At 41.5% G+C, this 27047-nt stretch overlaps 1 protein-coding gene across 1 annotated transcript in view; it reads left to right on the top strand.

The window, feature by feature from the left end:
- LOC139415057 (ephrin type-A receptor 7-like) overlaps positions 1-27047 on the top strand; it is a 74135-nt gene that overhangs the window by 30873 nt on the left and 16215 nt on the right. The window contains exon 6 of the mRNA XM_071162818.1: positions 26910-27034. Within this exon, the coding sequence (XP_071018919.1) occupies positions 26910-27034 (125 nt within the window). The remainder of the gene's footprint in view (positions 1-26909; positions 27035-27047) is intronic.

The following is a 27047-nucleotide window of genomic DNA, read 5'->3' as shown; positions in this document are numbered from 1 at the left end:
GCAGAATACATTTGGGATAAACTGTAGGGAATGATGTATGTTCTGTGACACAGTTGATGACAGAGACACACGCTGGATGGTGCTGGTGGTTGCCTTGCCAAGGACACATGGACACTGCAAGGAGGGAGACCTGCAGGAAAACACAGGGAAAACAATTAACACATGGCTCTCTCAAAGCCTCTTATAATTACATGTTGACAACAGACAATTACTCTGCTCACCCTGAGGAATATTTAGCCGTCATAAATGGAAGGAAATAAAGGGACGCATTTTGATGAGGAAGGAATTTGAAGCTATGTAGGCTACTATTTGAAGCTATGTAGGCTACTATTTGAAGCTATGTAGGCTACTATTTGAAGCAATGTAGGCTACTATTTGAAGCTATGTAGGCTACTATTTGAAGCTATGTAGGCTACTATTTGAAGCTATGTAGGCTACTATTTGAAGCTATGTAGGCTACTATTTGAAGCTATGTAGGCTACTATTTGAAGCTATGTAGGCTACTATTTGAGGCAAACCTAGTTTAAGATGCACTCCACTATTTATTGTAATGAGATGTGTTGATATATGTTTTATTAACCTATAGCCTAGATACAAGATGACTGATTTCAACATTATGGATGTAAGAGATTGTTTGGCTTCAGTTTGATGATGGGCAAACACATATTGTTAGTGAGATCTTCATGTGAGAGAGCAGGAAGAATCCGAGTGTTGTTGTGCACGTAGAAGCCAGACATTAACCCCGTCCTGCTCAGCTCTTAGCACTGGCCCCTCACTGTGTCCGGCTGCTCTTCCCGGAGCCGTTAGGGAACGCTCCAGCGCTTTGTAATTGGAACGTCGGCGCTTCCTAAAACAATGGCCCCTTTCCGAGCAAGCATGCATGGCCACATCGTTAAAGAATGACTGCATTATTAAACCCTTTACGGCTCATCATCCAGAATTGATTAACCTTTCCTGGGGAAGGGGATGGGGGATGGATGGGGAGGGGGAGAGAGAGAGAGAGAGAGAGAGAGAGAGAGAGAGAGAGAGAGAGAGAGAGAGAGAGAGAGAGAGAGAGAGAGAGAGAGAGAGAGAGAGAGAGAGAGAGAGAGAGAGAGAGAGAGAGAGAGAGAGAGAGAGAGAGAGAGATAGAGAGAGAGAGCGAGCTGTGGTTCAGAAAAGGTCTTAAAGAGAGGAGGGAGAGGAGAAACCCTCTAGCGGGTGGTGCCTCTCTCTTCTCCTGCATGATAATCAGCCTGTGCAGAGGAGAGGAGAGGGAGCTGGAGGAGAGGAGTAGAGGGACTGACTGGGGGAAGGAATGCTCCGCAGTGCTGCTCGAATGCAGATGGTGATCCATCTGATGAGGAATTCACACCTCCCCTAATTATACCAAAGGAAGTGTGTGGAGTGAGGCTGTGATGAGGCAGGCTGCAGCCGTGGAGCTGGGGAACTGTACAAGGTGCTGAGTGCTTATTGTTCCAAGTAAAACCTAATTACCTCTCATCTCAGTGTTTAAATAGCTACTGTTGGAGACACAGTGCAAGTTCATCATCTTGATTTCTATCCGACTCCCCCCGCCCCCCTCGAGTCCTCACCACCTCCTCCACAGGTGAATGAATAGAAATTTGTCATCGCATCTTGATGATGTGGAGTTTTTCCGGAAGGTCTTTTCGTGGAAAGTTAGGCTAGCTAGACAGAGAGTGCATTTCAATCAGGGCTCTATTGTTGCTGGACAACTCTACAGAGCCATCCTCGAAGGTCCTCCGTGCTCCGCCTGCTTTCATGCCGCCACACTTGTAAACAAGGCCTTCTGTTCTGGCAGGAGCCAGTGAGTGGGAACCTTTCATGGAATAACCATTCATATTTATTCAACAGAGTGTGTGTGCACATCTCAGACAGAAAATTCACTGGAGAACAAGGTAGAAATAAGATTGGAATTGGTTAAGTGGAATGGCTATAGGAGTGTTGTGGTGGCGGGACACAGCCACAGATGATGATGCTGTTGAGGTACGAGCAGCAAGAGGCATAAACAATATCATAAAGAGAGAAAGGGAAAAGCTGTGGGAAATGATTTGAATGCTGACTGCTCATATTAGCCAGGAGCAGCGATCAGAAAGAAACTTCTACTATCGCTGAGCAATGCTGTTTGTGTTCAGAGCCCTCTAGCATGCATGAGTCAGAGTGGGACTGGGATATACTGTAACTAAGCAACATGTATTATTTACACCTAGATGAAGATTGGGGTTGTCTTTTATTCTTTATGACATCATCTTTCATGGTGGAACTGTTGAGGTGAAGTGTATGGAAAATATAGGAAGCCTTTCTTTAATAAATTGTTATAGATGAATGGATTCAGATAAAACAATTGCTTATTTGTTTATTTTGAGAGAATCTCCTTCAGGACTATTGTTTGATTAACTTCATTGGTACTATAAAGGAGATTGGAGTGCCCTCATGAACAAACCTATTTAAACATTCAAAGGGAAGAACACGCTATTCCCTTTGCTACCAATTCACCCAGGGAAATATGCATTCTAGCACGCATGAATGTAAGTTAAGCATTTCACTTTGATCCGAAAAGCCTCTCTGCTCTGGCTTTGCATGAGAAACAAATATCCCCCTTTCAACAAAGTTGTTGGCCTGCTAGTGTTGTCAGGACTACTTGACTGTCTGATGTCAGTCATTTGTATGAAGGTGTACAGCAACATCAAAGTATTAGTGTAATGATTGGATAATCAATCTCCCTTAACACAGTGAAATTAGTTAGATAAATGTTGGGAGTGTGAAGTATTTGGACTTCTAGTGCAACCATGCAAGCCGATACTCTCAGGTTCTCCAGCGGTAATCTATACGGTCACTTTATCCACACTTCATCACCACAAAATGGATATTGCTGAATGCATTGGTGAGAGTAACACTTTTGGGAACAATAAGGCCCATTGATTGATTCCTAATCTGTCATGGTGGCCTTAAACAGAATGGATTGATTGATTCGGAGGATTCCCCACTGACTTCCACCACCCGAGCCGGTGTAATTTTCTACTTAAGCGGATACTCCTTTCTAGCGTTTGTCTGTGGTTTTACGTTACCTGGGAGCCCATTCTTTTCTCTTTCTTTTTGCTCTGCCCCTCCACATGCAGTAATTTGATGAGAGCCGGGCAAAGCAGTCCGATTCAACAGCTGCAATAAGACAGCGCTGGTCTCCCCGAAGCACAAGCTCTCTGGCACTTAACCTGTTGCTTTCTGTAAATGCCTCCTGATTTGTCTGTCACCCAATCCGTCAGCAATGAATAATTTTCATGGAAGGTGCACTTTAATTACTTTCCCATTTAAATGGCATTATCGTGGCCTATCTAGGTAATTAATCTCCCAAGTATCCTGTTTCAGTCTTTTATTGCTGGCAGACGAGCCACCTAAATCCCCCTGAATCTGCCGTGCATGACTGAGCTTTAGCTCACAGTAGCCCCACAGTGTTCCGTCTTTCCCCTTGACTTGGTCACCCACAGTGGACAGCCCAGTGGCAGAGGGGCTTTTCTATGGGAACACACAGAGTTTAAGCTCTCCGTGCACCCTGTCAGAATGACCGTCCTGTTTCTCTTTCTCTGCCTTGGAAAGGACACTTTTACAGACACCGTTGCAGACCGACTGTGTGGAAGAGCTGTGAAAGACATTTCCCAGTGGGCACACACTGGTTGAATCAACGTTGTTTCTACGTCATTTCAATTAAATTACGTTGAACCAATGTGGAATAGACATTGAATTGACGTCTGTGCCCAGTGCGTTTTTACCGTCCACTAAATAGCATTTAAAAATAATAATAACTTTGTATTCCTTAGTCATTCTAAACTGTGATGACGTTGATGAAAGCAATATCTATCAATCTCTCAGTCTAGGCTTTTGTGTTTGTGTGTGTCTGAGAGTGTTGTGTTGTTATGCGTGAACATTTGTAGAAAATTGTGTTATTTGCCAGGAGCTGCAACTTTTTCATGATTATGTTTTTTCCCCAACTGGGAATCTTGTCAAAGTTAAAAGGCTCCGGTGCCCATTCCTATTCAGTTTCATCTTCTAGCTGGTGTCTCCTTGCAGAAGTCAGGATGGAGACCAGTTAATTATTTAGACGCCTGCAAAACTGCAAACAAAGTTGGAGGCAAAGTTTTTCCCAGGCTGCCTATTGTTCACCGTAGCAACATAGCAACTGAACTTTTTACTGGATCATTCCCTGATCATCTTCCGATCTTCACTGTTTATGTCAAGGACCAGGAATCAATCATTAGTTTTACCTCACATCTCAATCCTTTAAGACCATTGGCATATATGACATACTGGCATACAGGACAAGTCCATGTAGTGCAGATTATGAGCTCAGTGAAATAAATGTCCTTACAAAGAGTAGGACAAAAATGGAACACTAATATAGTTCATTCAAAATTGGATGGACTCTTATTAATGAGTTTCTTTGACTGACAGGTCCTAATTGAAGTAGTTGTTGGCTGGGCGGACATACCAGACGAGGGCTGGGATAACTAATAGCATGACCCGGGAACAATGCAACGCTAATGAAAAATTATGAAAATATTGTTAGCACTGATAAAAATGACTCAACACAGGTTCAGATACAATGCTTGCATTGTTATATAGAGGAATGGATTTGGCAATGCATAACCCTTGCTTTCAATAAGGTGGCACTTATTGTGTACCTCTGAGTTGTTCAAGAATGTGTTCAGCATTAGTATGTAACTCTTGTCTGTAACGCCAAGTGTGTAATTACCTCCCGCGCTTTCAAGATGTATACATACAGTAACAGTCAAAAGTTTGGACACACCTGCTCAGTCCATGGTTTTTCTTTATTTTTACTATTTTCTATGTTGTAGAATAATAGTGACGACATCAAAACTATGAAATAACACATATAGAATCATGTAGTAACCAAAACAGTGTTAAACAAATCTAAATATATTTTATATTTGAGATTCTTCAAAGTAGCCACCCTTTACCCTGATAACAGCTTTGCACTCTTGGCATTTTCTCAACCAGCTTCATGAGGTAGTCACCTGGAATGCATTTCAATTAACAGGTGTGCCTTGTTATAAGTTAATTTGTGGAATTTCTTTCCTTAATATGTTTCAACCAATCAGTTGTGTTGTGACAAGGTAGGGGTGGTATACAGAAGATAGCCCTATTTGGTAAAAGACCAAGTCCATATTATGGAAAGAACAGCTCAAATAAGCAAAGAGAAATGACAGTCTATCATTACTTTAAGACATGAAGGTCTGTCAATCAGGAACATTTCAAGAACTTTGAAAGTTTCTTCATGAGCAGGCGCTAAAACCATCAAGTGCTATGATTAAACTGGCTCTCATTGAAGACCGCCACAGGAAAGGAAGACCCAGAGTTTCCTCTGCTGCAGAGGATAAGTTTATCAGAGTTACCAGCCACAGAAATTGCAGATCAAATAAATGCTTCACAGAGTTCAAGTAACAGACACATCTTAACATTAATTGTTCAGAGGAGACTGCGTGAATCAGGCCTTCGTTGTCGAATTGCTACAAAGAAACCACGACTAAAGGACACCAATGAGAAGAAGAGACTTGCTTGGGCCAAGCAACACGAGCAATGGGCATTAGACCTGTGAAAATATGTTCTTTGGTCTGTTGAGTCCAAATTTGAGTTTATTGGTTCCAACTGCCGTGTCTTTGTGAGGCGCAGAGTAGGTGAACGGATGATCTCCACGTGTGTGGTTCCCACCGTGAAGCATGGAGAAGGATGTGTGATGGTGTGGGCGTGCTTTGCTGGTGACACTGTATGTGATTTATTTAGAATTCAAGGCACACTTAACCAGCATGGCTACCACATCATTCTGCAGTGATACGTCATTCCATCTCGCCAATGACCTAGCATACCTCCAGGCAGTTTAATGGCTATTTGACCAAGAAGGAGAGTGAGGGAGTGCTGCATCAGATGACCTGGCCTCCACAATCACCCGACCTCAACCCAATTCAGATGATTTGGAATGAGTTGGACCACAGAGTGAAGGAAAAGCAGCCAACAAGTGCTCAGAATATGTGGGAACTCCTTCAAGACTGTTGGATAAGCATTCCCGGTGAAGCTAATTGAGAGAATGCCAAGAGTGTGCAAAGCTGTCTTTATTTAACGAGGCAAGTCAGTTAAGAACAAGTTCTTATTTATAATGATGGCCTACACCGGCCAAACCTGGACAACGTTGGGACAATTGTGCACCGCCCTATGGGACTCCATATCACAGCCAGTTGTGATACAGCCTTGTTTCAAACCAGGGTATCTTTAGGGACGCCTCAAGCACTGAGATGCAGTGCCTTAGACCGCTGCGCCACTCGGGAGCCCCAAGACAAAGGGTGGCTACTTTGAAGAATCTCAAATATAAAATATATTATGATTTGTTTAACACTTTTTTGGTTACTACAAGATTTCATATGTGTTATTTCATAGTTTTGATGTCTTCATTATTAGTAAAAATAAAGAAAAACCCTTTAATGAGTAGGTGTGTCCAAACCTTTGACTGTTAATGTACATATTCATGGTGATAAATGGATACATTTATAATGTTTGGCTGAATTAAATTATGTTGTAACAACTGTATTAAAGGGATAGAGTTCAGATGAACTTGTAAATACCATTTGTATGTCTCTGCGTCCAGTATGAAGTAAGTTAGAGGTACAATGTCCTCAGAAAGTATTAATACCCCTTGTTTTTTTCTCTACCATCTATGCAGTACCCCATAATGACAAAGTGAAAACGTATTTTTGAAATGTTTGCAAATGTATTGAAAATTAAATACAGAAATTCCTCGTTTACATAAGTATTCACACCCATGAGTCAATACTTTGGCACCGATTACAGCAGGGTAAGTCTTTAAGAGCTTTCCACAACTGGTTTTGTGCAACAATTGCCCATTTTTATTTTCAAAGTTCTTCAAGTTCTGTCAAATTTGTTGTTGATCATAGCTAGACAACAATTTTCAGGTCGTGCCATAGATTTAAGTCAAAACTGTACCTAAGCAACTCCAGCCTTGTTCTCAAATGTGAATTAATCTCCCAGAATCTGGTGGAAAGCAGACTGAACAAGTTTTTCCTCTAGGATGTTGCTTGTCCATTCCATTCCGCAGTCCTTAAAGATTACAAGCATACCCATAACATGATGCAGCCACCACTATGTTTGAAAATATGGAGAGTGGTGCTCAGTGATGTGTTGTATTGGATTTGTATTAATGACACAACTTCATTGTTTGCCACATTTTTTGCTGTATTACTTTAGTGCCTTGTTGCACTAAATGGACAATGACCCAAAGCATATTTCCAAAGTTGTGGCAAAATGGCTTAAGGGCAACAAAGTCAAGGTATTGGAGTGGCCATCACAAAGCCCTGACCTCAATTCTATATGAAATTTGTGGGCAGAACTGAAAAATCGTGTGTGAGCAAGGATGCCTACAAACTTGACTCAGTTACACCAGCTCTGTCAGGAGGAGTGGGCCAAAATTCACCCAACTTCACTCAACAATTTAAAGGCAATGCTACCAAATACTAAATCAGTGTGTACACTTCTGACCCACTGGGAATGTGATGAAATAAATACAAGTTGAAATAAATCATTCTCTCTACTATTATTCTGACATTTCATTCTTAAAATATAGTGGTTATCCTAACTGACCTAAGACAGGGAATTTTTACTAGGGTTAAATGTCAGGAATTGTGAAAAACTGAGTTTAAATGTATTTGGCTAAGGTGTATGTAAACTTTGTTGAAGTCGGAAGTTTACATACACCATAGCCAATTACTTTTAAACTCAGTTTTTCACACTGGCAGCTTGCGGCTGTGTTTCCCTTTGTTGTCTATAATAGTTTTCAAGCCCTGCCACATCCGACGAGCGTAGGATTCAACAAAACATCCAACAAAAAACAAACAAAATAGCATAGTTAGTTGGGAGCATGTAAAACGTCAGCCATCCCCTCCGGTGCCATTCTTTCCTTCCTCTCCGGCATCTGAGTTAGGAAGGACGCCTGCATCTTTGTAGTGATTGGGTGTATTGATAAACTCTCCAAAGTCTAATAACTTCACGATGCTCAAAGGGATTTTCAATGCCTGCTTTTTTTTAAATCTACCAATAGTTAGTTGCTAGGCATTGAAAAGCCTCCCTGGTCTTTGTGGTTGAATCTGTGTTTGAAATTCACTGCTCGACTGAGGGACCTTACAGATAATTGTATGTCTGGGATACAGAGATGAGATAGTCAAACAAAAATCAAGGTAAACACTATTATTATTGCACATTTTTACTCCTGGACTTATTTAGGCTTGCCAGAACAAAGGGGTTGAGTACTTATTGACTGAAGACATTTCAGCTTTTCATTTTGTATTCATTTATTCCACTTTGACATCATGAGGTATTGTGTGTAGGCCAGTGACAAACAATCTAAATGTAATCCATTTTAAATTCAAACTGTAACACAACAAATTGTGGAAAAAGTCAGTGTGAATGATTTCTGAAGGCACTGTAGTAGCTATTCTCATCGAATTCTAGTCATTGGGCTAAGGGTAGTTGGCAATTGCGCAAACGCTAGAAAAAAATGTCCTTCAAACTGCACGCAGAGACATAAAAATGGTATCCACTAATTAATCTGACTGTGGAAGTAGATAAAAGGCCTCATTTCCAAAATCCCGAACAATCCCTTTAAGATATTCACCTTTTGCTTGAAACACAAATTTTGTTTACGATGAACCAGGGAGATCCTTTGGAGAAGTTGCAACTCACTGCTCAATCCAGTTGACCAGCAAAGGGCCCTACACACCCTATGCAAACAGAGCGATGGAGCGTCCTATACGGTCTGTTCCAACATTTTTAAGCCATAAAAAAGTACATAGAGTACTTAAAAAACACTGCTACATCGCTTTGTTTGTGTAAAGTTTGTAGTGGCTTTAAGTAGAGCAGACTGAGTGAGGCTGGCCTTTGTGTTGGTATGCAGAGTCTGTACGCCCCTTTGCTGCCCATGGGGGTGACTGTGAGGCCCCAGTAAACACTCATATACTCTCTCTTTCTCTGAGGCACACACACACCAGCTCAGCATGCACCTGTGACTCCCAGACACTGTGTTTATATGGAACACATGCTCGTCCATGCTAGATCCCCTGGCTGGAAAGGGCTCCAGCAGTTTGCAGCGTAGGCATTCAAGTGTTTCATTTCCTGTCGAAGAACTTAAAGGAGTTTGGAAATAAAACCTAAATAGTGATGCATGTCATAGGTGCCTGATAGTGACCAAATCCCCATCGACCAGAGAGAAAAAAACACACACTTCCACGAAGCCAACCACAAATTTCAAGACCTTCGTGGATTGTTTCTTTCACAGAGGGAATTTTCCCAGCACTGCTCTGGGTGCAGACTAGTGGGATAATTTACTTACGATCCAGACAGTTTAACCCAGGTTGACAGGGAAAACTCTATCTACTAGACTGCCACACACTGGAAAACGGTTCCGTCAGCCTGAGGTTAGACATTTGATATCCATTTGCAGTCTATTTCAGCTTGTCACCATGACTTTTATACAGAGAGAAGAGTTGAAGAAAATGAGCTGCAACGTCTGCAACAAGAAAACAACTACCTACTTTTCAGAGTTTATTTTCTTCTTTTGAATTCAGCTTGGGAAAAATCACAGATTGTCTTATGGGATGGGCTTTGGCAGGACTTGTATGTTGTATCACACAAGAATGTATTTTGGTAGCAACGAGAGACCGAGATTTTTTTCCGGGTCTGTGAGCATTACTCACTGTTGTTTTGTGAGATAAAAAGAAAGGAGGCAGATTGACAGGTCTGTTTTTTCACTCTTTCATTGTCTCATCAGCACACTGTCTGTCTCCTGCAGTGAGGGGAACTAATTATGTCTTCAACCCCCTGCTTCACCCCCTCCCCTTTGTTCAGATCATCACACTTGGAAATGATAATGAGTTTGAGTCAGACGACCACTTCGGCACTGAACGCAAAAAACAATATCAAAATCCAGAAATCCTCCAAAACTGCAGTTGCTACCTCTGAAAAGGCCTGCTGGTAATTGTGGGTGACCTCTTGACCCCGAAAGCTGTCGCCTTATAGCCTGACCACTAGCCACCTGCTTGTCTCCTCAGCTGTGCTAGCTGAGCTCTTCACCTTCCCAATGTACAGCAGCTCAGTACCAGAAACACATTGTCTTTTAGCAAAGCACAGGGAATATTTGACAGCCATCTGCTACGCTGCTTTTGATGATTTGGTATAAAAACAACAGTAAAAAGATTATATCATCCATGGAGTCCACTGAGTGTTGGTTACTGGTTGTGAAGCAGATGGGACAAACATCTGGGCTGGAAGAATTTAGTGAGGGGCAGGAGGGAAGCTGGGTCTGACTGAGAAGTGGCCTTCCTTGGGCTTTCAAACCTACCTCCCTCCCTTCCTCCTTTCCTCAGTATCCATGCCCAGTGGTGAGGGTGGAGTCATCTCTGTGGTCATCTGGGTTAGTCTGTAACAAAATCCTTGGACAGTTCTGTAAGAAGTTCTAGAGAAGGACTTTTTTTAAAGTGTTCCTTTGGTGTCCTATTCTAACTAGGGAGTCATGTAGTTGGGAATTTAATTGCCTGTTTAACCTTGTGCATCAGCGCAATTTTATAATTTTATACTTGGATGACAAAAACATGGTTTTACTTAATACTGGTGGAGAAACGGCTTAAATACTATCTTGGTGTCTCAAAGGATATTTCTTCTGGTAGTAGACTAGACAATAGTCTGTGTTGGGGATACATTATCCTTGCATGATCAGATTCAGCCTTTTTGCTATTCTTTGTGTTTGTTGTCTGTTGTGATAGTGTGGATGTGCACAAAGCTTTGGCGAAAAGGTGCTTTCTAGGTTCCTCATGCATAAAACCACCATAAAACCACCATATTTCATAGTGGAATTATCAATATACATGTATTTTTATTTGAAGAGATCTTGGGATTGTTTTCTGAAAGTATTCTCTGAAGAAAAACAATATAAAAAACTTGAAAGAGCCGATATCCCCAGAGACTGCAATAATTAAATGAGTTAATTAAATTCTCCTCAAATGCTCTCGTTGTCACGCCACTGAATAGCCATAGCCAGCAATACTGTCACATAGCAGCTAGACTAATACACTTTGGCAAGACCATATTGTTTCATGCTGTGGATACTCTAGATTAGAGGTTACTGGCTGATACTGTAAGACATACTCCATGCATGGTAGCTTCATTGGGCTTGCTGCTGCAGGTGGGAGCAGGCTGAACCCCCAGACTGTCAATATGGTTTTGTAAGTTTGTTACCTCCAGATAATTGAAAGGTAGTTCATTTTAAATTGTGTGAACATTCCTGGTATTTACATAATAATACGGCAACATCCTCCAATTAGCTGGTGATTTGTGGATTTGCTAAAGAAAACAGTGTGAAACAAAGAGAGGCAAAATCTTCTGTCTGTCAGTGTGCAGTGCGGGTAATTGGGAACAGGGTTTGGGACAAGCTCAACAAACTGAAAGCAAACGATAGTCCAGCCCTCCCACTAGCCCTAAGCCTGTTCTTTACTGTCTAACAATGCCCAGAAATCACCAATTACTGTAATGGCAAATCCTGGCCTCAATACACAAAGGCTGAGAGAAGTGACACCTGGTTGATCTTCATCAACAAGGTTTACTTGATCTCTCAATACAGAGCTGCTCAGTCACTAACTCCCCTATATGCACAGCATTTAACCGTCTTAGTCCAATTTCAGGTTATTTTGTTATCCCATTGGGTTCATTGTTAGGAGAATGTTCTATCTGTGTAAAAGCTGTTTGTGTGCTCTCTGCATTGCTGGTGGTCCTCCCGGTTGTCCTCCCAGTGTAGAATATCACATCACAAACAGCCCCACCCCCTTACCCTTCACTCCCTGCTGCCGCCTAAACTAAATCCACATCGAGGCTCCATGGCCAAAATGGAGAGTGCATGGGATATGGATATGAATGGCTGGACTAACTGTTCTTTAGTTTAATAGTGAAGGATTAAGGCAATTCAGACTGATAAACAAAGAAAAGGCTGTGGCAGCTTTTTAATTGTGCTGTTTGATAAATGGCAGCTGCGTTAGGCCAGGCATTTTAGGAGACAACACAATTAAAAGTGATGTAAAGCATTGACTACTGATTAGTTCCATGTGGAGGGCTGAGAATTTGATTTGACCAGAACACATTTTCATTTGTAATAGATGAAGGGAAGTCCTGTCTTCCCCCTCTTTTCCTAAGACGAACAAGTCCACAGAATCTTGTGCTCTTACTGTACTGGCGTTCTCTTTGAGAAAATAAAATGACAATTCCGAGAGAAAATTTGAAGTAAGTCAAGATTGGGGTTTTTGTATCTGGCAAAGCTCCAAACTTTAATCAGGCTGACGACTTCAAAGGCCTTGCTGCCGGCCTTTCTATTTTCACATTTCAATACATTCCACTGGCCGTGTTCCTCCTTTCATAAATCCAGAGAAACTGATTCATCTGCCAAGCCTAGCTGAGTTTTATTGGGCCATTCCCTGGGTTTGTCATTTTAAGCAACTTGCAATAACTTCACCACATCGCCATGAAAAAGTCTCGCTTTGATTCCCAAATAAGAAAACATTATCCAGCTAATGGAGCTATTACAAAAAGTACCCTCAATGATTATTAATGAAACACAGTATGCTACCTACATCATGCTATATTTCAGGAATACCGTTAGTCCTGCTCTTCTGTGGGCACATCAGAATCAGTCTCTATAGATGTAGCAGGGCTGACCTCTACAAGAATGTTTCTCAACTTTGAGTAAGATCTTGATTAGTAGCTTTTATAACATTTACCATTCAATATTTATCCTATTAGTCTGTGACTTACTTGTATTGTTTCAAAGGGCCATAGATTATTATGTAGTTGATCAATTGTTTTTAGGGCTGTTGGAGTTAATCAGTTCATCAGTTAATCAGTTAACTTTGTGTCGTTTTAGTGCACCATTTTGTTTTTGTGTGATTATTTGCATTGTCTGAAAGTACAGTACCAAAATGCATAATATATACAGCTAAAATCTACAATGTGATGTAGAAACTAGTTGACATTGAGGTTAAAGAAAGTGTGCATTTTAAATGTACCTGATTTTGCTAACCATTACTTTAGACAGAATTAAGACATTAATATTCTTGTAATATTTTTTTTCTGAAAAATCCTTAAATTACACCTCACTTTGAGCAAATTCTGACAATGCGATTAATTGCGATTAATCACAGAAAATTATGAGAATAACTCAATCATTTTTGAAAATCATTTGACAGCTCTAATACTTGCTTTATATCAGAGATGAATTGCAGTCATCTTTTTCCTACATTGAGGAAAGAAGAAAGAGTCATTACAAAGTCAGTTAGAAGAGTTAGTAACCAAATAATGCTCTTATAAGACAAACTCTGAAGAGTTCATGGAACTGTACAGTGTTCTGAGGGATAATTACCTTAGGTAATGATGCCAGTGTAACTCATCATGATCCTTATGTCAAAATGTGAGAACATATTCACACACTCACACCTGCTCTCCCTTGTATGAGCAAAATGTTGATCTGAATGCCAAAAAAATACTACATTTATAATACCCCATTACTATTTACCAGACTTGTGTAGCAGCAGAATCATTTCAGCTGTTGTGTTGAGAGATCCATTGTTTTCCTGAGAGCTGCGGTCTGGGGGAATGAGTCTAACCAAAAGCAGTTCAGGTACTGAATACAAACAGAGAGGAAAAGACGGAGCGCAAGGATTTACTCCGCCCAAAATCTGTCCGCATGAGATAAGCCTGTTTTTGTATGGAACTCTAAGAGAGTGTTGAATTACCTGAGGCTTATTTGATCTAATAGAAGTTTCGTAATGTTTAGTCTGTTACAAATATACTGATATAAGTGGATGCACATGGCATTCTGGCAACTTTAAGATAAACAACTTAGCTGTGCCTGTTGTTCACACTTGTATCTGCCCTCTCATTGGCTAGGATGGTCCCACCTCATCTCGCCTACCTTCAATCATAGCGGACTTGTATTTCCATTGTTCGAGCGAGCGGTCACTTGGTTATCTTGTCAATATAATAGATAATCTTTGATACAAAACAACAACAAACAGATCATATCCTCCTACCTCAGCAGATATAACCTCCTGTGGTTCTATTTCCTGGGTCAAGGGTCATACTACTGTATATAGTATAGCTTAGCCAATATCCACCAGCTGAAAGGTTGGGGGCGGCTGCCTCCAAACCCCTCGCTTTATTGTTATTGTCATCCCACCCAGAACAGTGTTGAAAAGGCTTAGGGGGGTGCTTTCTAGGGAAATGGAGCTGACCTGGCTATCTTCTGGGTATTATAGTGGTGTTGCGCTTCTCACGGCAAACTGAAGCCGATTTGTGCCCAGTGATTATGGCCAATCACATGCTCTGGAAGCTGGCGGAGGCGAGGGGAGTAGGGCGGTGGAGGGACAAAGGACAGTCTCACTGGTCTTTGTAGGGTAGAGAGAGAGAGAGCCTCTCTCAGCAGTTCAGGGTTCAGCTAAGCAACCTGAGAGAGACCCTTGTTTTAGAAGGTAGCATATCACTCAGCACAGTTTAGGTTGAAATCAGTGAGTGTTTCCATGTAAGGAGAGAGAAGACAGTGGTGGGAACAATCAGCTCTTTCTCATTCTGTTCAATTCATTCCCAACCTAGGGGTGGAAACAACGTAAGACTTCAATGAGTTTTAGCACGCCAAAACAGGTTTTACCTGACACTTTATAATAAATCATGGTTACAGTTGTGATCAAAACAGATTGTTGCAAGCTGGGGAAATGTGGCAAACCAACTCTGAAATTGTCTCCAAAGCCAGGAGTTGTAATGTTTTGCAGTGTGATATGAGAAAGCCCCATAGACACAGAGTCATTGGATTTCTCTTTATATGGTAATCAGACATGACTCATAATCAGTTATTGTTTCTGTTTAGCTAATATAATACATCATGAATAAATATGGCTGGGTGGGCGGTCACATCTAAGATCATCAACGCATCTACATACTTTATTCCCTGAAGGAACTATGTTTGGAGTATGTGTTGAAGTGTAAATTGAGCACACACTGTCAATGTAAGTGCACATGTCTGATTTTCACCATGCCCTGTCATTTTGTTTTTGACTGAACATAAGACATCAAGCTTGCTTCACATCACACAGATGATGGATAGCTCACTGGCGATGACACACAAAAAGCTGACCTCTAAAACTATACTGTGACTAAGCAGACTGTTCCGCGCAATCTGTGTCTTAGCTGTCTGTATGGCTCAGTGGAGGGCGGGTTGAGGGCTGTGGGCTGAGTTTGTCTGGGTGTCCGAGGCAGGGTTTACTCATCATGACAGCTGCTGCTGCTAGTATGTGGGCCTTCCCCATCATGTCATTACTGGCTGCTTGGAGTTTGGTGGGCCTGCCAGCTCTGTCCCTCAATGCTCGGCACACTAAGCAGATTTTTCTCCCGCATGGACAGGCACGCTCACCTGTCACGGGCGGACTGAGTTCCGCTCCATCCTACACCCACTTGGAGTATTCCTTCCACTACTATGTTATGTCATCATCACCCGGTTTGCGACAGAGGTAGAATGAGGTGGCAAAATAGGAGGTAGAATGACGGAGTTGTGACGTGGGCATTTATCTGATTTGTGATTTACAGGCAGACATAAGAGAGCTAAGAGGCAGCATACCTCCCCTCTGAGAGCGTGACTGTGACCTGTGGCTTGAGAAACATAAAGAGTTGCCAGTAAACTGAGAGGGTCAGAGTTGTAGTGAAATCTACTGTGGTCGGCCATGTTGTTAAATCAAATGACTTTCTACTCTTTTTTTGTCCGTCTTTTTCAGTTTTTTAGTTTTGCCTACGCTACAACAAACATTCAATAGTTTGTTGAATAGAACCATCTCCCCACTTATCTCACTCTGTGAGTCTGTGATGTCAAGTTTGTTGACTGATCATTTCCAGTCTGCTTGCCAAACCAGAAAAAACACTTCAACCTCAAATCCGTGATGTTCAAAAAAGAAAGTCTTGATTATTGTGCTGCTCCTGCTTTATCTGTTGACAGACTCAGGTAGTCACTCAGTACACTGGCCACAGCAGCTCCAGGGGTGATGATGATGTCTTTATTTTCCAACATATCGCACCCCTGTAGCTTTCCAAAATGTTTCAAGCAGGCAGGGTTATTTTCCACACTGGGGAGAGATGGTCTGCCTTTGGCCTGGAATCCACAGGTATGGACCTGACTCGGTGTTCTTACACAGTGAGAGAAAGAGAGACAGAGAGAGGCAGAGAGAGAGAGAGACAGAGAGAGGTCTGCCGGCTTGGCTTAGAGCTGTTGGCAGTCAGCAGAGTGCGTCCAACCAGACTGCTCAATGCAAAATTACAGACTTGGCTGGAGGGGCTCTGGATATAATTTCCCTACTATGGATGCTGTCCAAGACTGTGATTAAAGAGCATATGAGCTCTGATTAATATGATCATCTTGGTGATGACAGAGGTATTTCTATAATAAATAGATCTTTATGATGCCAACCCTCGGTGATCATATGTTCCCCCGATTCCTGCGAAATGGTTTTGTGGTGGTTTCATTTGGCATTTGTATATTCGCCGTGCCGATGCCAAACTTAAGATTTATTCACCGCTGATCAGGAAATGAGGATGCGGGGTTAAGGCAGTCTAAGACAAGCAGAGCTGCCGTTGTAGGAAGGCATAGATAAGTGGCCATAATGCTCCAGACCCCGAAATAATAGTCGTGCCTCGGGATTCCGACACAAGCTAGCCCCATCACCCTCCAGCACACTGCATTTTATGAATTCTCTCTCATTTCAATCCCCTTATGGCTCGGTTGTCCAATCAAGGCTTTAGATGCCTGCGCCGGGGGCCTGGGGCTGTGCTTTGACATTTAATAGAAGCGACGAGGAGGTGGAGGGCCTTGTGGCTGGTTAGCAGTGGATCCTGTAAATGTCCACAGTCACAGTCAGACCTACTCTTAGGAACATTCTGCCGTGTGCGCCGCTGCTGTAATCTGCCTCTGTGCTTTTTCAACCCAGAGCCTTTGTTTTATTAAGATAAATGATAAAGCCACTCTGTATGCAAACACATAGGCTTTCTCTGCTTAGGCCTGTTGGTGGATTTGAAAAGACAGGCCTTGCAGCTGCCTGCAGCAGAAAGGTCATTGAGGCAGGCGATAAGCAGATCCAGGTGTGTACATTACTGCATTACCACCTGTCCCACTACTTTCACTTCTCATCAGTTGTTTCATCACCTGATTCCCTGTGATATTCAGTGTGCTGAGCAGGATTTAGATATCATCATTAGAATACGACTCACAATAAGGGATTTGGATGAGCATGGCCGTGGCATATTTTTCTGCCTTGAATTTCATGGATCTGGCCCTGTATATCTTCCAGGGAGGTTCTGTTCTGTACTCCGACTGGGATTTACACTAAGTGAGTTCAGATGGAAAACGGACTGGAAAAAAAACTAGATTCATTTACAAAGCCACAGAGATCTCACTCTGTTTTTTACCTTACATGTATTTCCGACGACCGCCACTAAAACAGGTTGGTATTTAGCATTGTTTACATTCTTCTCCTCCCACATCCAGGCATGCTGTTTATTGTCAGTCAAATTTGGATTGCCAACATAAGTCAACAAAAAGCCTTATTTGGCAGCAAGTAAAATGTATTGCATTAAATTGGCCTCTTGTATTCCCCTTGGTGTGAGCAGCAGAGGATTTGACAGAAATACAGAGCTGAATAACACATTTTATGACGCTGTTATTGCATGTTAAGAAGCCAAATTTGACTTCAGAGGTGAATGCAGGGTCTTTGTCTTGTGTTGTGTTTTGTATTGTAGTATATAGGGCAGGGACAATACCAGTATCGCAATATTTTATCCATTGCCAAAATGATTTGGTCCTTTAAAACCTGCTGTGTGTAAAATATTGTGTGCTATAGCTTGGAAAATAAATTCATGTGACTCTGGATGACAACATAATGATGTTTGTTTCCAACATTACGGTTGTTTTCCTAAAGAAGTAGGAATCCGCTTCGTGTTTTGTTTCCTTGCTAACGAGTATCGTGATACTGGTATCGTCCCGGGCCTAATAGTACATGAACCATTGTTTACTCCCTAATAGTACATGGACCATTGTTTACTCCCTAATAGTACATGGACCATTGTTTACTCCCTAATAGTACATGGACCATTGTTTACTCCCAATAGTACATGGACCATTGTTTACTCCCTAATAGTACATGGACCATTGTTTACTCCCAAAATAGTACATGGACCATTGTTTACTCCCTAATTGTACATGGACCATTGTTTACTCCCTAATAGTACATATACCATTGTTTACTCCCTAATTGTACATGGACCATTGTTTACTCCCTAATAGTACATATACCATTGTTTACTCCCTAATAGTACATGGACCATTGTTTACTCCCTAATAGTACATGGACCATTGTTTACTCCCTAATAGTACATGGACCATTGTTTACTCCCAATAGTACATGGACCATTGTTTACTCCCTAATAGTACATGGACCATTGTTTACTCCCTAATAGTACATGGACCATTGTTTACTCCCAATAGTACATGGACCATTGTTTACTCCCTAATAGTACATGGACCATTGTTTACTCCCTAATAGTACATGGACCATTGTTTACTCCCTAATAGTACATGGACCATTGTTTACTCCCTAATAGTACATGGACCATTGTTTAATCCCTAATAGTACATGGACCCTTGTTTAATCCCTAATAGTACATGGACCCTTGTTTAATCCCTAATAGTACATGGACCCTTGTTTAATCCCTAATAGTACATGGACCCTTGTTTAATCCCTAATAGTACATGGACCCTTGTTTACTCCCTAATAGTACATGGACCATTGTTTACTCCCTAATAGTACATGGACCATTGTTTACTCCCTAATAGTACATGGACCATTGTTTACTCCCTAATAGTACATGGACCATTGTTTACTCCCTAATAGTACATGGACCATTGTTTACTCCCTAATAGTACATGGACCATTGTTTACTCCCTAATAGTACATGGACCATTGTTTACTCCCAATAGTACATGGACCATTGTCTACTCCCTAATAGTACATGGACCATTGTTTACTTCCTAATAGTACATGGACCATTGTTTACTCCCAATAGTACATGGACCATTGTTTACTCCCTAATAGTACATGGACCATTGTTTACTCCCTAATAGTACATGGACCATTGTTTACTCCCAATAGTACATGGACCATTGTTTACTCCCTAATAGTACATGGACCATTGTTTACTCCCTAATAGTACATGGACCATTGTTTACTCCCAATAGTACATGGACCATTGTTTACTCCCTAATAGTACATGGACCATTGTTTAATCCCTAATAGTACATGGACCCTTGTTTAATCCCTAATAGTACATGGACCCTTGTTTAATCCCTAATAGTACATGGACCCTTGTTTAATCCCTAATAGTACATGGACCCTTGTTTAATCCCTAATAGTACATGGACCCTTGTTTACTCCCTAATAGTACATGGACCATTGTTTACTCCCTAATAGTACATGGACCATTGTTTACTCCCTAATAGTACATGGACCATTGTTTACTCCCTAATAGTACATGGACCATTGTTTACTCCCTAATAGTACATGGACCATTGTTTACTCCCTAATAGTACATGGACCATTGTTTACTCCCTAATAGTACATGGACCATTGTTTACTCCCTAATAGTACATGGACCATTGTTTACTCCCTAATAGTACATGGACCATTGTTTACTCCCAATAGTACATGGACCATTGTCTACTCCCTAATAGTACATGGACCATTGTTTACTCCCTAATAGTACATGGACCATTGTTTACTCCCAATAGTACATGGACCATTGTTTAATCCCTAATAGTACATGGACCATTGTTTACTCCCTAATAGTACATGGACCATTGTTTACTCCCTAATAGTACATGGACCATTGTTTACTCCTTATGTTACAGCATCTTTCTTTTTCTTGGTTCAGACTTTTATTCACATTTATTTACATTTAAGTAATTTAGCAGATTCTCTCATCTAGAGCGACTTACAGTAGTGAGTGGATACATTTTTGTACTTTTTTTCCATACTGGTCCCCCGTGGGAATGAAACCCACAACCCTGGCATTGCAAGTGCCATGCACAACCAACTGAGCCACACGGGACCTTATTATTGGCTGTGGTTCATTAGCCTAGTTGACTATTATAGCCAGGGAAATGTCCTTATGAAGACAGAATTATTTGGGCCCCCGGCCTTGAAAACAAACATTGACTTATCTTTCTCAGACCATTAATGCATACTATATGACTGGCAACCAAAAATACATTTAGGCTATCATTCTTCTATTTACATCATCATGATCCTGAAGTTGATGATACAATTTTCCTTTTACCTTGAAACATGTCATTATAATTGTTTAATATTGTTGTGTCTCAGCGGGCCACTAGGGTATAAATAGGAGCTAAATGCAATGGTCTGGTCACTCTGAGGAAGACATCAGCTTGACGTCGAAACATCAGTCACCTGTCCGCATTCTGTACAATGGATTAAAGTGAGCAATAAGAAATCAATCTCTGCCTTTTTTTGTTGCGTGCTTCAACTCCTTTAAACCTGGAATAGGCACTTTAGGATTTTTTTTCTTGGTAAGCCAGTCTCTTGGTGACACATTGTTTCTCTCTTATAAATCACTCCCATTTTAATAACGTTTTTGTATTTATTTAAATGTTATTTTATCTGACCTTTATTTAACTAGACAAGTCAGTTAAGAAGGGCAAAAGGCCTCCTGCCAAAAGGCGAAAGGCCTCCTGCGGGGGCAGGGATGAAAAAAAAAAAAATATATATAAATATAGGACAAAACACACATCATGACAAAAGAGACAACACAATACTACATAAGAGATACCTTAGACAATAACATAGCAAGGCAGCAACACATGACAACAAAATGGTAGCAACACAACATGGTAGCAGCACAAAACATGGTACCAACATTATTTGGCACAGACAACAACACAAAGGGCAAGAAGGTAGAGACAGCAATATACATCACACAAAGCAGCCACAACTTTCAGTAAGAGTGTCCATGATTGAGTCTTTGAAGAGAATGAGTTAAAACTGTCCAGTTTGAGTGTTTTTTGCAGCTCATTCCTGTCGCAAGCTGCAGCGAACTGATGATGGGGATAAGAGTGATCGGCAGTGCATCTCCAGGTAGGAGATGATTCCATTCATGCTCTACATGAGGGTAGAGGACAAATATCTCCATGACAACCAAGCAGCCCCAGCTACTCTCCTATCCTCTTGGAGGAATCGGGGTGTGTGTCTCAGAGCTGCTGAGGATAGGCTGCCAGCCCTGTTAGCCCTACTTCCTAATTTGGCCACTGACACTGAGCAGAAGAGTGTATTTTCAATAAGTGGGGTCCCTGCTGCCTAAACGATTATGTAACAAAGCTGACCAGTGATTTCTGCATCTGTTACACAACTATTTGGAGATTAGAACAGAGTTCACACAGCATGGGACGACCATTGAGGGGCAGGTTTGAACGGATCGGACTGATTGAGGGGCAATGATGCACACGGCACTGTCCATGTCAGTGAGTATGAATATTAAAGGGGTCTGGAGCAATTTCCCCCCCACTGACCCTCACACTCACGGCACAGTTCAGCACAAGACTATAGTTATTTTGTTATGGTGGGTGACACACAGGAAACCTGCTGAAACGCATTGAATTGAATTCATTTGCAGACATAAAATTGGCCAATCGAGAAGTTATTCATCATTGATTCAAATTTTGGTCAGAAAGCTTTTATTAGATGTTTTAAAGATGTAGACACAGTATACCATTGTTACCACAGTATACTGATGTAATATGAAAGAGCCAACCTTCTCTAAATCAGTTTCTGCTAATTACTTTGAAGCAGAGGCCCCTTTGACCTCCCTGCATGCCCAGCAAAGGTGCCCCTAGTCCAGCATTGTCATTATACAGGTAGTGGGCTGACTAGCTAGCTAGTCTCTTGCTAACTCTATTTTGAAGCACACCACATCAAGGGTAATTTGATAAGGGTATTTATATAGGGATATTTTCACAAGAGTATTTATATACGGGTTTTTTATAAGGGTATTTATATAAGGGTATTTTTATACGGGTATTTATATAAGGGTATTTTATAAGGGTATTTTTATAAGGGTGTTTTATAAGGGTAATTATATAAGGGTATTTTATAAGGGTATTTTTATAAGGGTATTTTATAAGGGTATTTTTACAAGGGTATTTTATAAGGGTATTTTTATAAGGGTAATTATATAAGGGTATTTTTATAAGGGTATTTTATAAGGGTATTTTTATAAGGGTATTTTTATAAGGGTAATTATATAAGGGTATTTTATAAGGGTATTTTTATAAGGGTATTTTATAAGGGTATTTTTATAAGGGTATTTTATAAGGGTATTTTTACAGACACTCTTTTATACGTAGCACTCACACTGAATTTGAATCAGGGTAAATATAGAGATGATCAAATGAAATATAACTCACAGATGAATAAAGACATTCTAGCTTTGGCTTATTATCTATATTTAATGACTTGTTTGAAAAGAGAAGGAGATTGCCAAGTGCTGGGAGTGAAAGGAGAGAACCCTGGTTCTGCTGGAGGTGCTGAGCAGAGCTTGGGAATTTCTCTGTTACAAAGGACTCCACTCAGCGATGTCATCCACATGAAAGCTGAAGCCTTGATCCTTCTACAAAATGAAAGCGTTACTTAACGGGGCTGAACAATTTACGTCTGCTGTGGTCGCTCTCACCATCTCCCTCCCCGAACTCTAAGCGGAGGTGACAAAGCTGTGAGCGGTGGTGGCTGGGAAAGCACATTTCCGTGTGTGGCTCGTCGCGGCAGGCAGTGGAGCGGGCGGATGAAGGACGCACACCAGTGCAGATCGAGGCCCACTAGCCAATCCCGACAGTTCCCCTCACATTCATCAAAGGCTGGGCCTATCATTGTCTGAGGTTTTTATTTTCTGAGTCACTGAGCCTCTACTGCTTGCTCTGAACACAAAAGGTGAATTCTCCTTCTGTCTTCTTTTCCATGTCTGCTCCCAGAGTGATTGAAGAACCTTCACTACTAGGCTGGTAGACCCAGTCTGCTGTTTCCAGCCCAGGCAAGACTACACTGTCTCCCAGCCAGTTAGGCTATAGCTGGAAACCTAGTTATAACAATGAGGGAGTACACCCACCTCTTACACACACACACACACACACACACACACACACACACACACACACACACACACACACACACACACACACACACACACACACACACACATACCCACACCATCTCTACTTCCCTTCGTCCACTGCTTCAACATCCCTCTCTCTCCTGGGTGCCGCCAACATTTAATACCAGGGAGTTTTTCTCTCCTACGTGAGTCACAATGTCAAATGGGAAGTATTGGGGATTATGTCATAGCTCATTAGTGTCAACCCTGGGACCATACTGTCGCCGATCTTGATGTTTTCATAGAGGCTCCCAATCTATTAAAATTGAGATCCTTAAGTGGGCCATAAATATCAAGCTTGTGGTCATGACAGATTGAAATCTAGAGGACAGACCAAAAACAACGTACTGTGTGTAAACCATGTCTGAGGTGGTTCCTGTCTGTGTGACATCACACCCGTTTCCTTAGCCTAATATTTATATCATAGGCTAACCCAATGTATGTTATCTGCAGGTGTTTAAAGTGTTGAAATTACCTTGTTGTTATTAGATTTCCTGTCTACTGTGCAGAGCCTGTTAGATGCAGCAAACTCCCACTCATTTTCTATTTAAATGCTGTTAAGTAACCATGGCTTTTAAGATAGTATACGTCATCGAGTACACTCAGTCAATAATGTGGGCGTAAGATACTCAAGCTTGACTTCAGTAGTTTGGTAATTAAAAGCAGAGTAGTTTATAGAGGAGCAGAAAGAAAGGAGTTTCTATAATGAACTGACATTTTCTCTGCCACTACTTCCGCCACTGTAGACTTACTCAGAACCAACCGGCTGAGTGAAAGAGAAGCGGATATTAAAATCTTCCAGCGTAATGTATTCATAAAGGTATTCAAATGCAGCGCATGAGAGAGAGTGGGCTTCCGGATGAGTTAGCTTTACAGGGGGAGGTGTTGGGGGTCACTAATACATTCTCTAACATTGCAGACTGAGTGATTGCACAAACGCTTTCCCCCAAACAGTCACTTTGAGACGGGCATAACAATTAATAAATGTTCTGGTACACTAAGCCCCTCGGGTTTGTTAAAAGTCTTGTGGCTGTCTGGGTTCTGGTCTCTATAATGTTTAGTACGTCATTAATGGTTGTCACAGGGTGCTGCCTGAGTAATCCACAGGGGAGGAATAGAACCGTTTAAAGGAACATGCCTTGTCCGTATTAATAACCAACCCAGCTCCCTCACTCATTTTCATCCCTCAAACATTTGAGATGTTTCATGGCCACTGCTACCCCTTCCTTTTTTAAATGATCATTGGAGAATTCACTTTTTTCTCTCCTGTGGAACAGATCTGCAAATGGTGTGCATTGATCTAATGATGGCACCTAGTGAAAACAAAACATTGCAGATGTGTGTCACCTGTGGTTGAGTTAGGGAGGGAGGGAGGGGGTGAAGTGGAGGAGTGAAGTTTGGATGGGCTGCTGGGTGACTGACAAGAGTCCTAGCAGAAGGCTCAGGGCCAGAGGGGGGTAAATGTGGAGGATCTGATGATGAGGCCTGCCTGAGGATGTGTCCCAAATGGCACCCTATTCCCTACATAGTGCACTACTTTTGACCAGGGCCCTTAAGTGCCCAAAAGTAGTGCACTATATAGGGCAGGGTTTCTCAACTGGCGGCCCGAGAGAGAGACATGCTAGAGGTGTCTTGAGGCTGTTCTAAACTCAAACCAGAACATCCATCGATCAGGAGAAAGGCGGTTGTCTGTACTTATAAAAGGACCAGTCACAGGGCAGGGTGCAGAGAACAGGCATCCAAGATGGCCCAAGTTAGGCTGCCTAACCTTTTGTTGTGGAAACTTAATCGTCCCAGTAACTGCGAGGCCATTGTGAAAAATATATATTGTTACCTTGCTTTGGTTGGATTGGTAGGATTAAATGTGACATATTAAAACAGGGAGTTTGTGACAGGGTCTCTGGTGTCGTGTGCGTTACTGTCAGGAATGCAGATGAGCCCTAACAAGGTTTAAATCCAGCAGCAGTCATTAGCGGGGAGATCATCTTAAAACAAATCTGGGGTCAGGCCCTGTTGGGGCCCAACAGCCCAGGGAGCTCCTCTTCCACTGGGTCACTAAACATCATGACACATAGAGACATCAGCACTTTATCCGCTCTGAGCTCCAACTTCAACCTTCCTTCCCACACAATCAGGGCTCCCCCTCCTCCTTCCTATGTGAAATCCCTTTGTCTGCTTATTTCATAGACATTCTCATAGGATATAGGATAATAATTATTTATTTATTTCTTACATTTATAAAACGCTTTTCATTATACAGAATAATCTCAAAGTACATAAAATAATAAATAAAGAGAAAACAAGTGGAGACAGCTAGACATTAAGAACCCAGCTGACACTAGCAGGGACAAGGACACCAAGGAGCACAGATATCAACAGAAAGCCCAGAGTCTGGTGCCTTCAGGTGGTCCGGGAGGGCAAGCTGAAAGCTGAAAGGATATACTCTACTGTATATTCATAACTTCAAGTTCAATTAGTATTTTCCATTTTCTGTGGAAGTTCTGGAGTTAAACCTTATGTGTCATAATTTGTGATTCTGAGAAAATAAAAGCATTGTTTCATTCAGAACCTAACTGGCCTTGAGTCATGACTGTGTGGAAGTAAGAGTATCATACACCAATCTGTCCATCTTCCAGCTCACACCAGCAATGAGCAATGCACGCCCCATCTGCACAAAGATTTGAATTCATTACCTTGAGTTTATTATCTTTGCTACAAAAAAACCTGCCTATGTTTACTTGAGTTTATTATCTTTGCTACAAAAAAACCTGCCTATGTTTACTTCTTCTTGCTTAACAATGGATATTCAAACATGTGGGAGAATTTAAATATTCAGAACTGTTACAATGTACAATTACAAGCTTAACTTCACAGCTCTTCACACCCGGTGCAGTAACAAGACACTTTAATTGTGCTGTAGAAGGGGAAAAAGAGACTGACTTTCAGAGTTTATGCTCAGTGCAACAGATAATTACTCTGCTATAAACCAGGTGTCGCGAGGTTACAGGTACATTTCACTAAAAGGATTTTTGAATGCCTCTGTCATTAGGGAGAATAAGTGCTGCCGGTTCGACCGCCATCTCACTGGAATTTATTTTACTTCATTGTAATATTCAGTATAATAATATATGCCATTCAGTAGATGCTTTTATCCAAAGTGACTTGCTATCATGTATGAATACATTTTACATATGGTTGGTCCTGGGAATCAAACCCACTACTGTGGCGTTACAAGTGCCATGCTCTACCAACTGAGCTATGAAGGACCACATGTATAGAGAACCCACATGTTGAAGTTTTACACTGGCTGGGATAATGCTATCTTACGCTGTATGCACTGTAATTAAGAAGTGTAAACATTTAGGGCCAGCCGTGTGAATAGAGTGTGTGTGTGTGTGTGTGTATTTGTTTGTGTGCGTGCGTTTGATGAGTTTGAGAAAGAAATACACATTTAAACATGCAACCAATTGCATGGAGAAAAAGTTGATTTAAAGAAGACTGTGTGCAGAGTGGGTTTGCCCATCACTTATTGACATGTCTTGTTCCAACAGCTCCCTCCCAAGTCAGTGAGGTCATCAGGGAGAGAGTGCAGCAGCGAAGCGTCCAGCTCTCCTGGCAGGAGCCTGAGCAGCCCAACGGAGTCATCACTGAATATGAGATTAAGTACTATGAAAAAGTGAGTGTGTTTG

This window comes from Oncorhynchus clarkii, chromosome 8, assembly GCF_045791955.1.
Source record: "Oncorhynchus clarkii lewisi isolate Uvic-CL-2024 chromosome 8, UVic_Ocla_1.0, whole genome shotgun sequence".
Classification (NCBI taxonomy): Eukaryota; Metazoa; Chordata; class Actinopteri; order Salmoniformes; family Salmonidae; genus Oncorhynchus; species Oncorhynchus clarkii.
The sequence above is the reverse complement of the archived record's forward strand: the minus strand, read 5'-3'. Positions and strand labels throughout refer to the sequence as shown.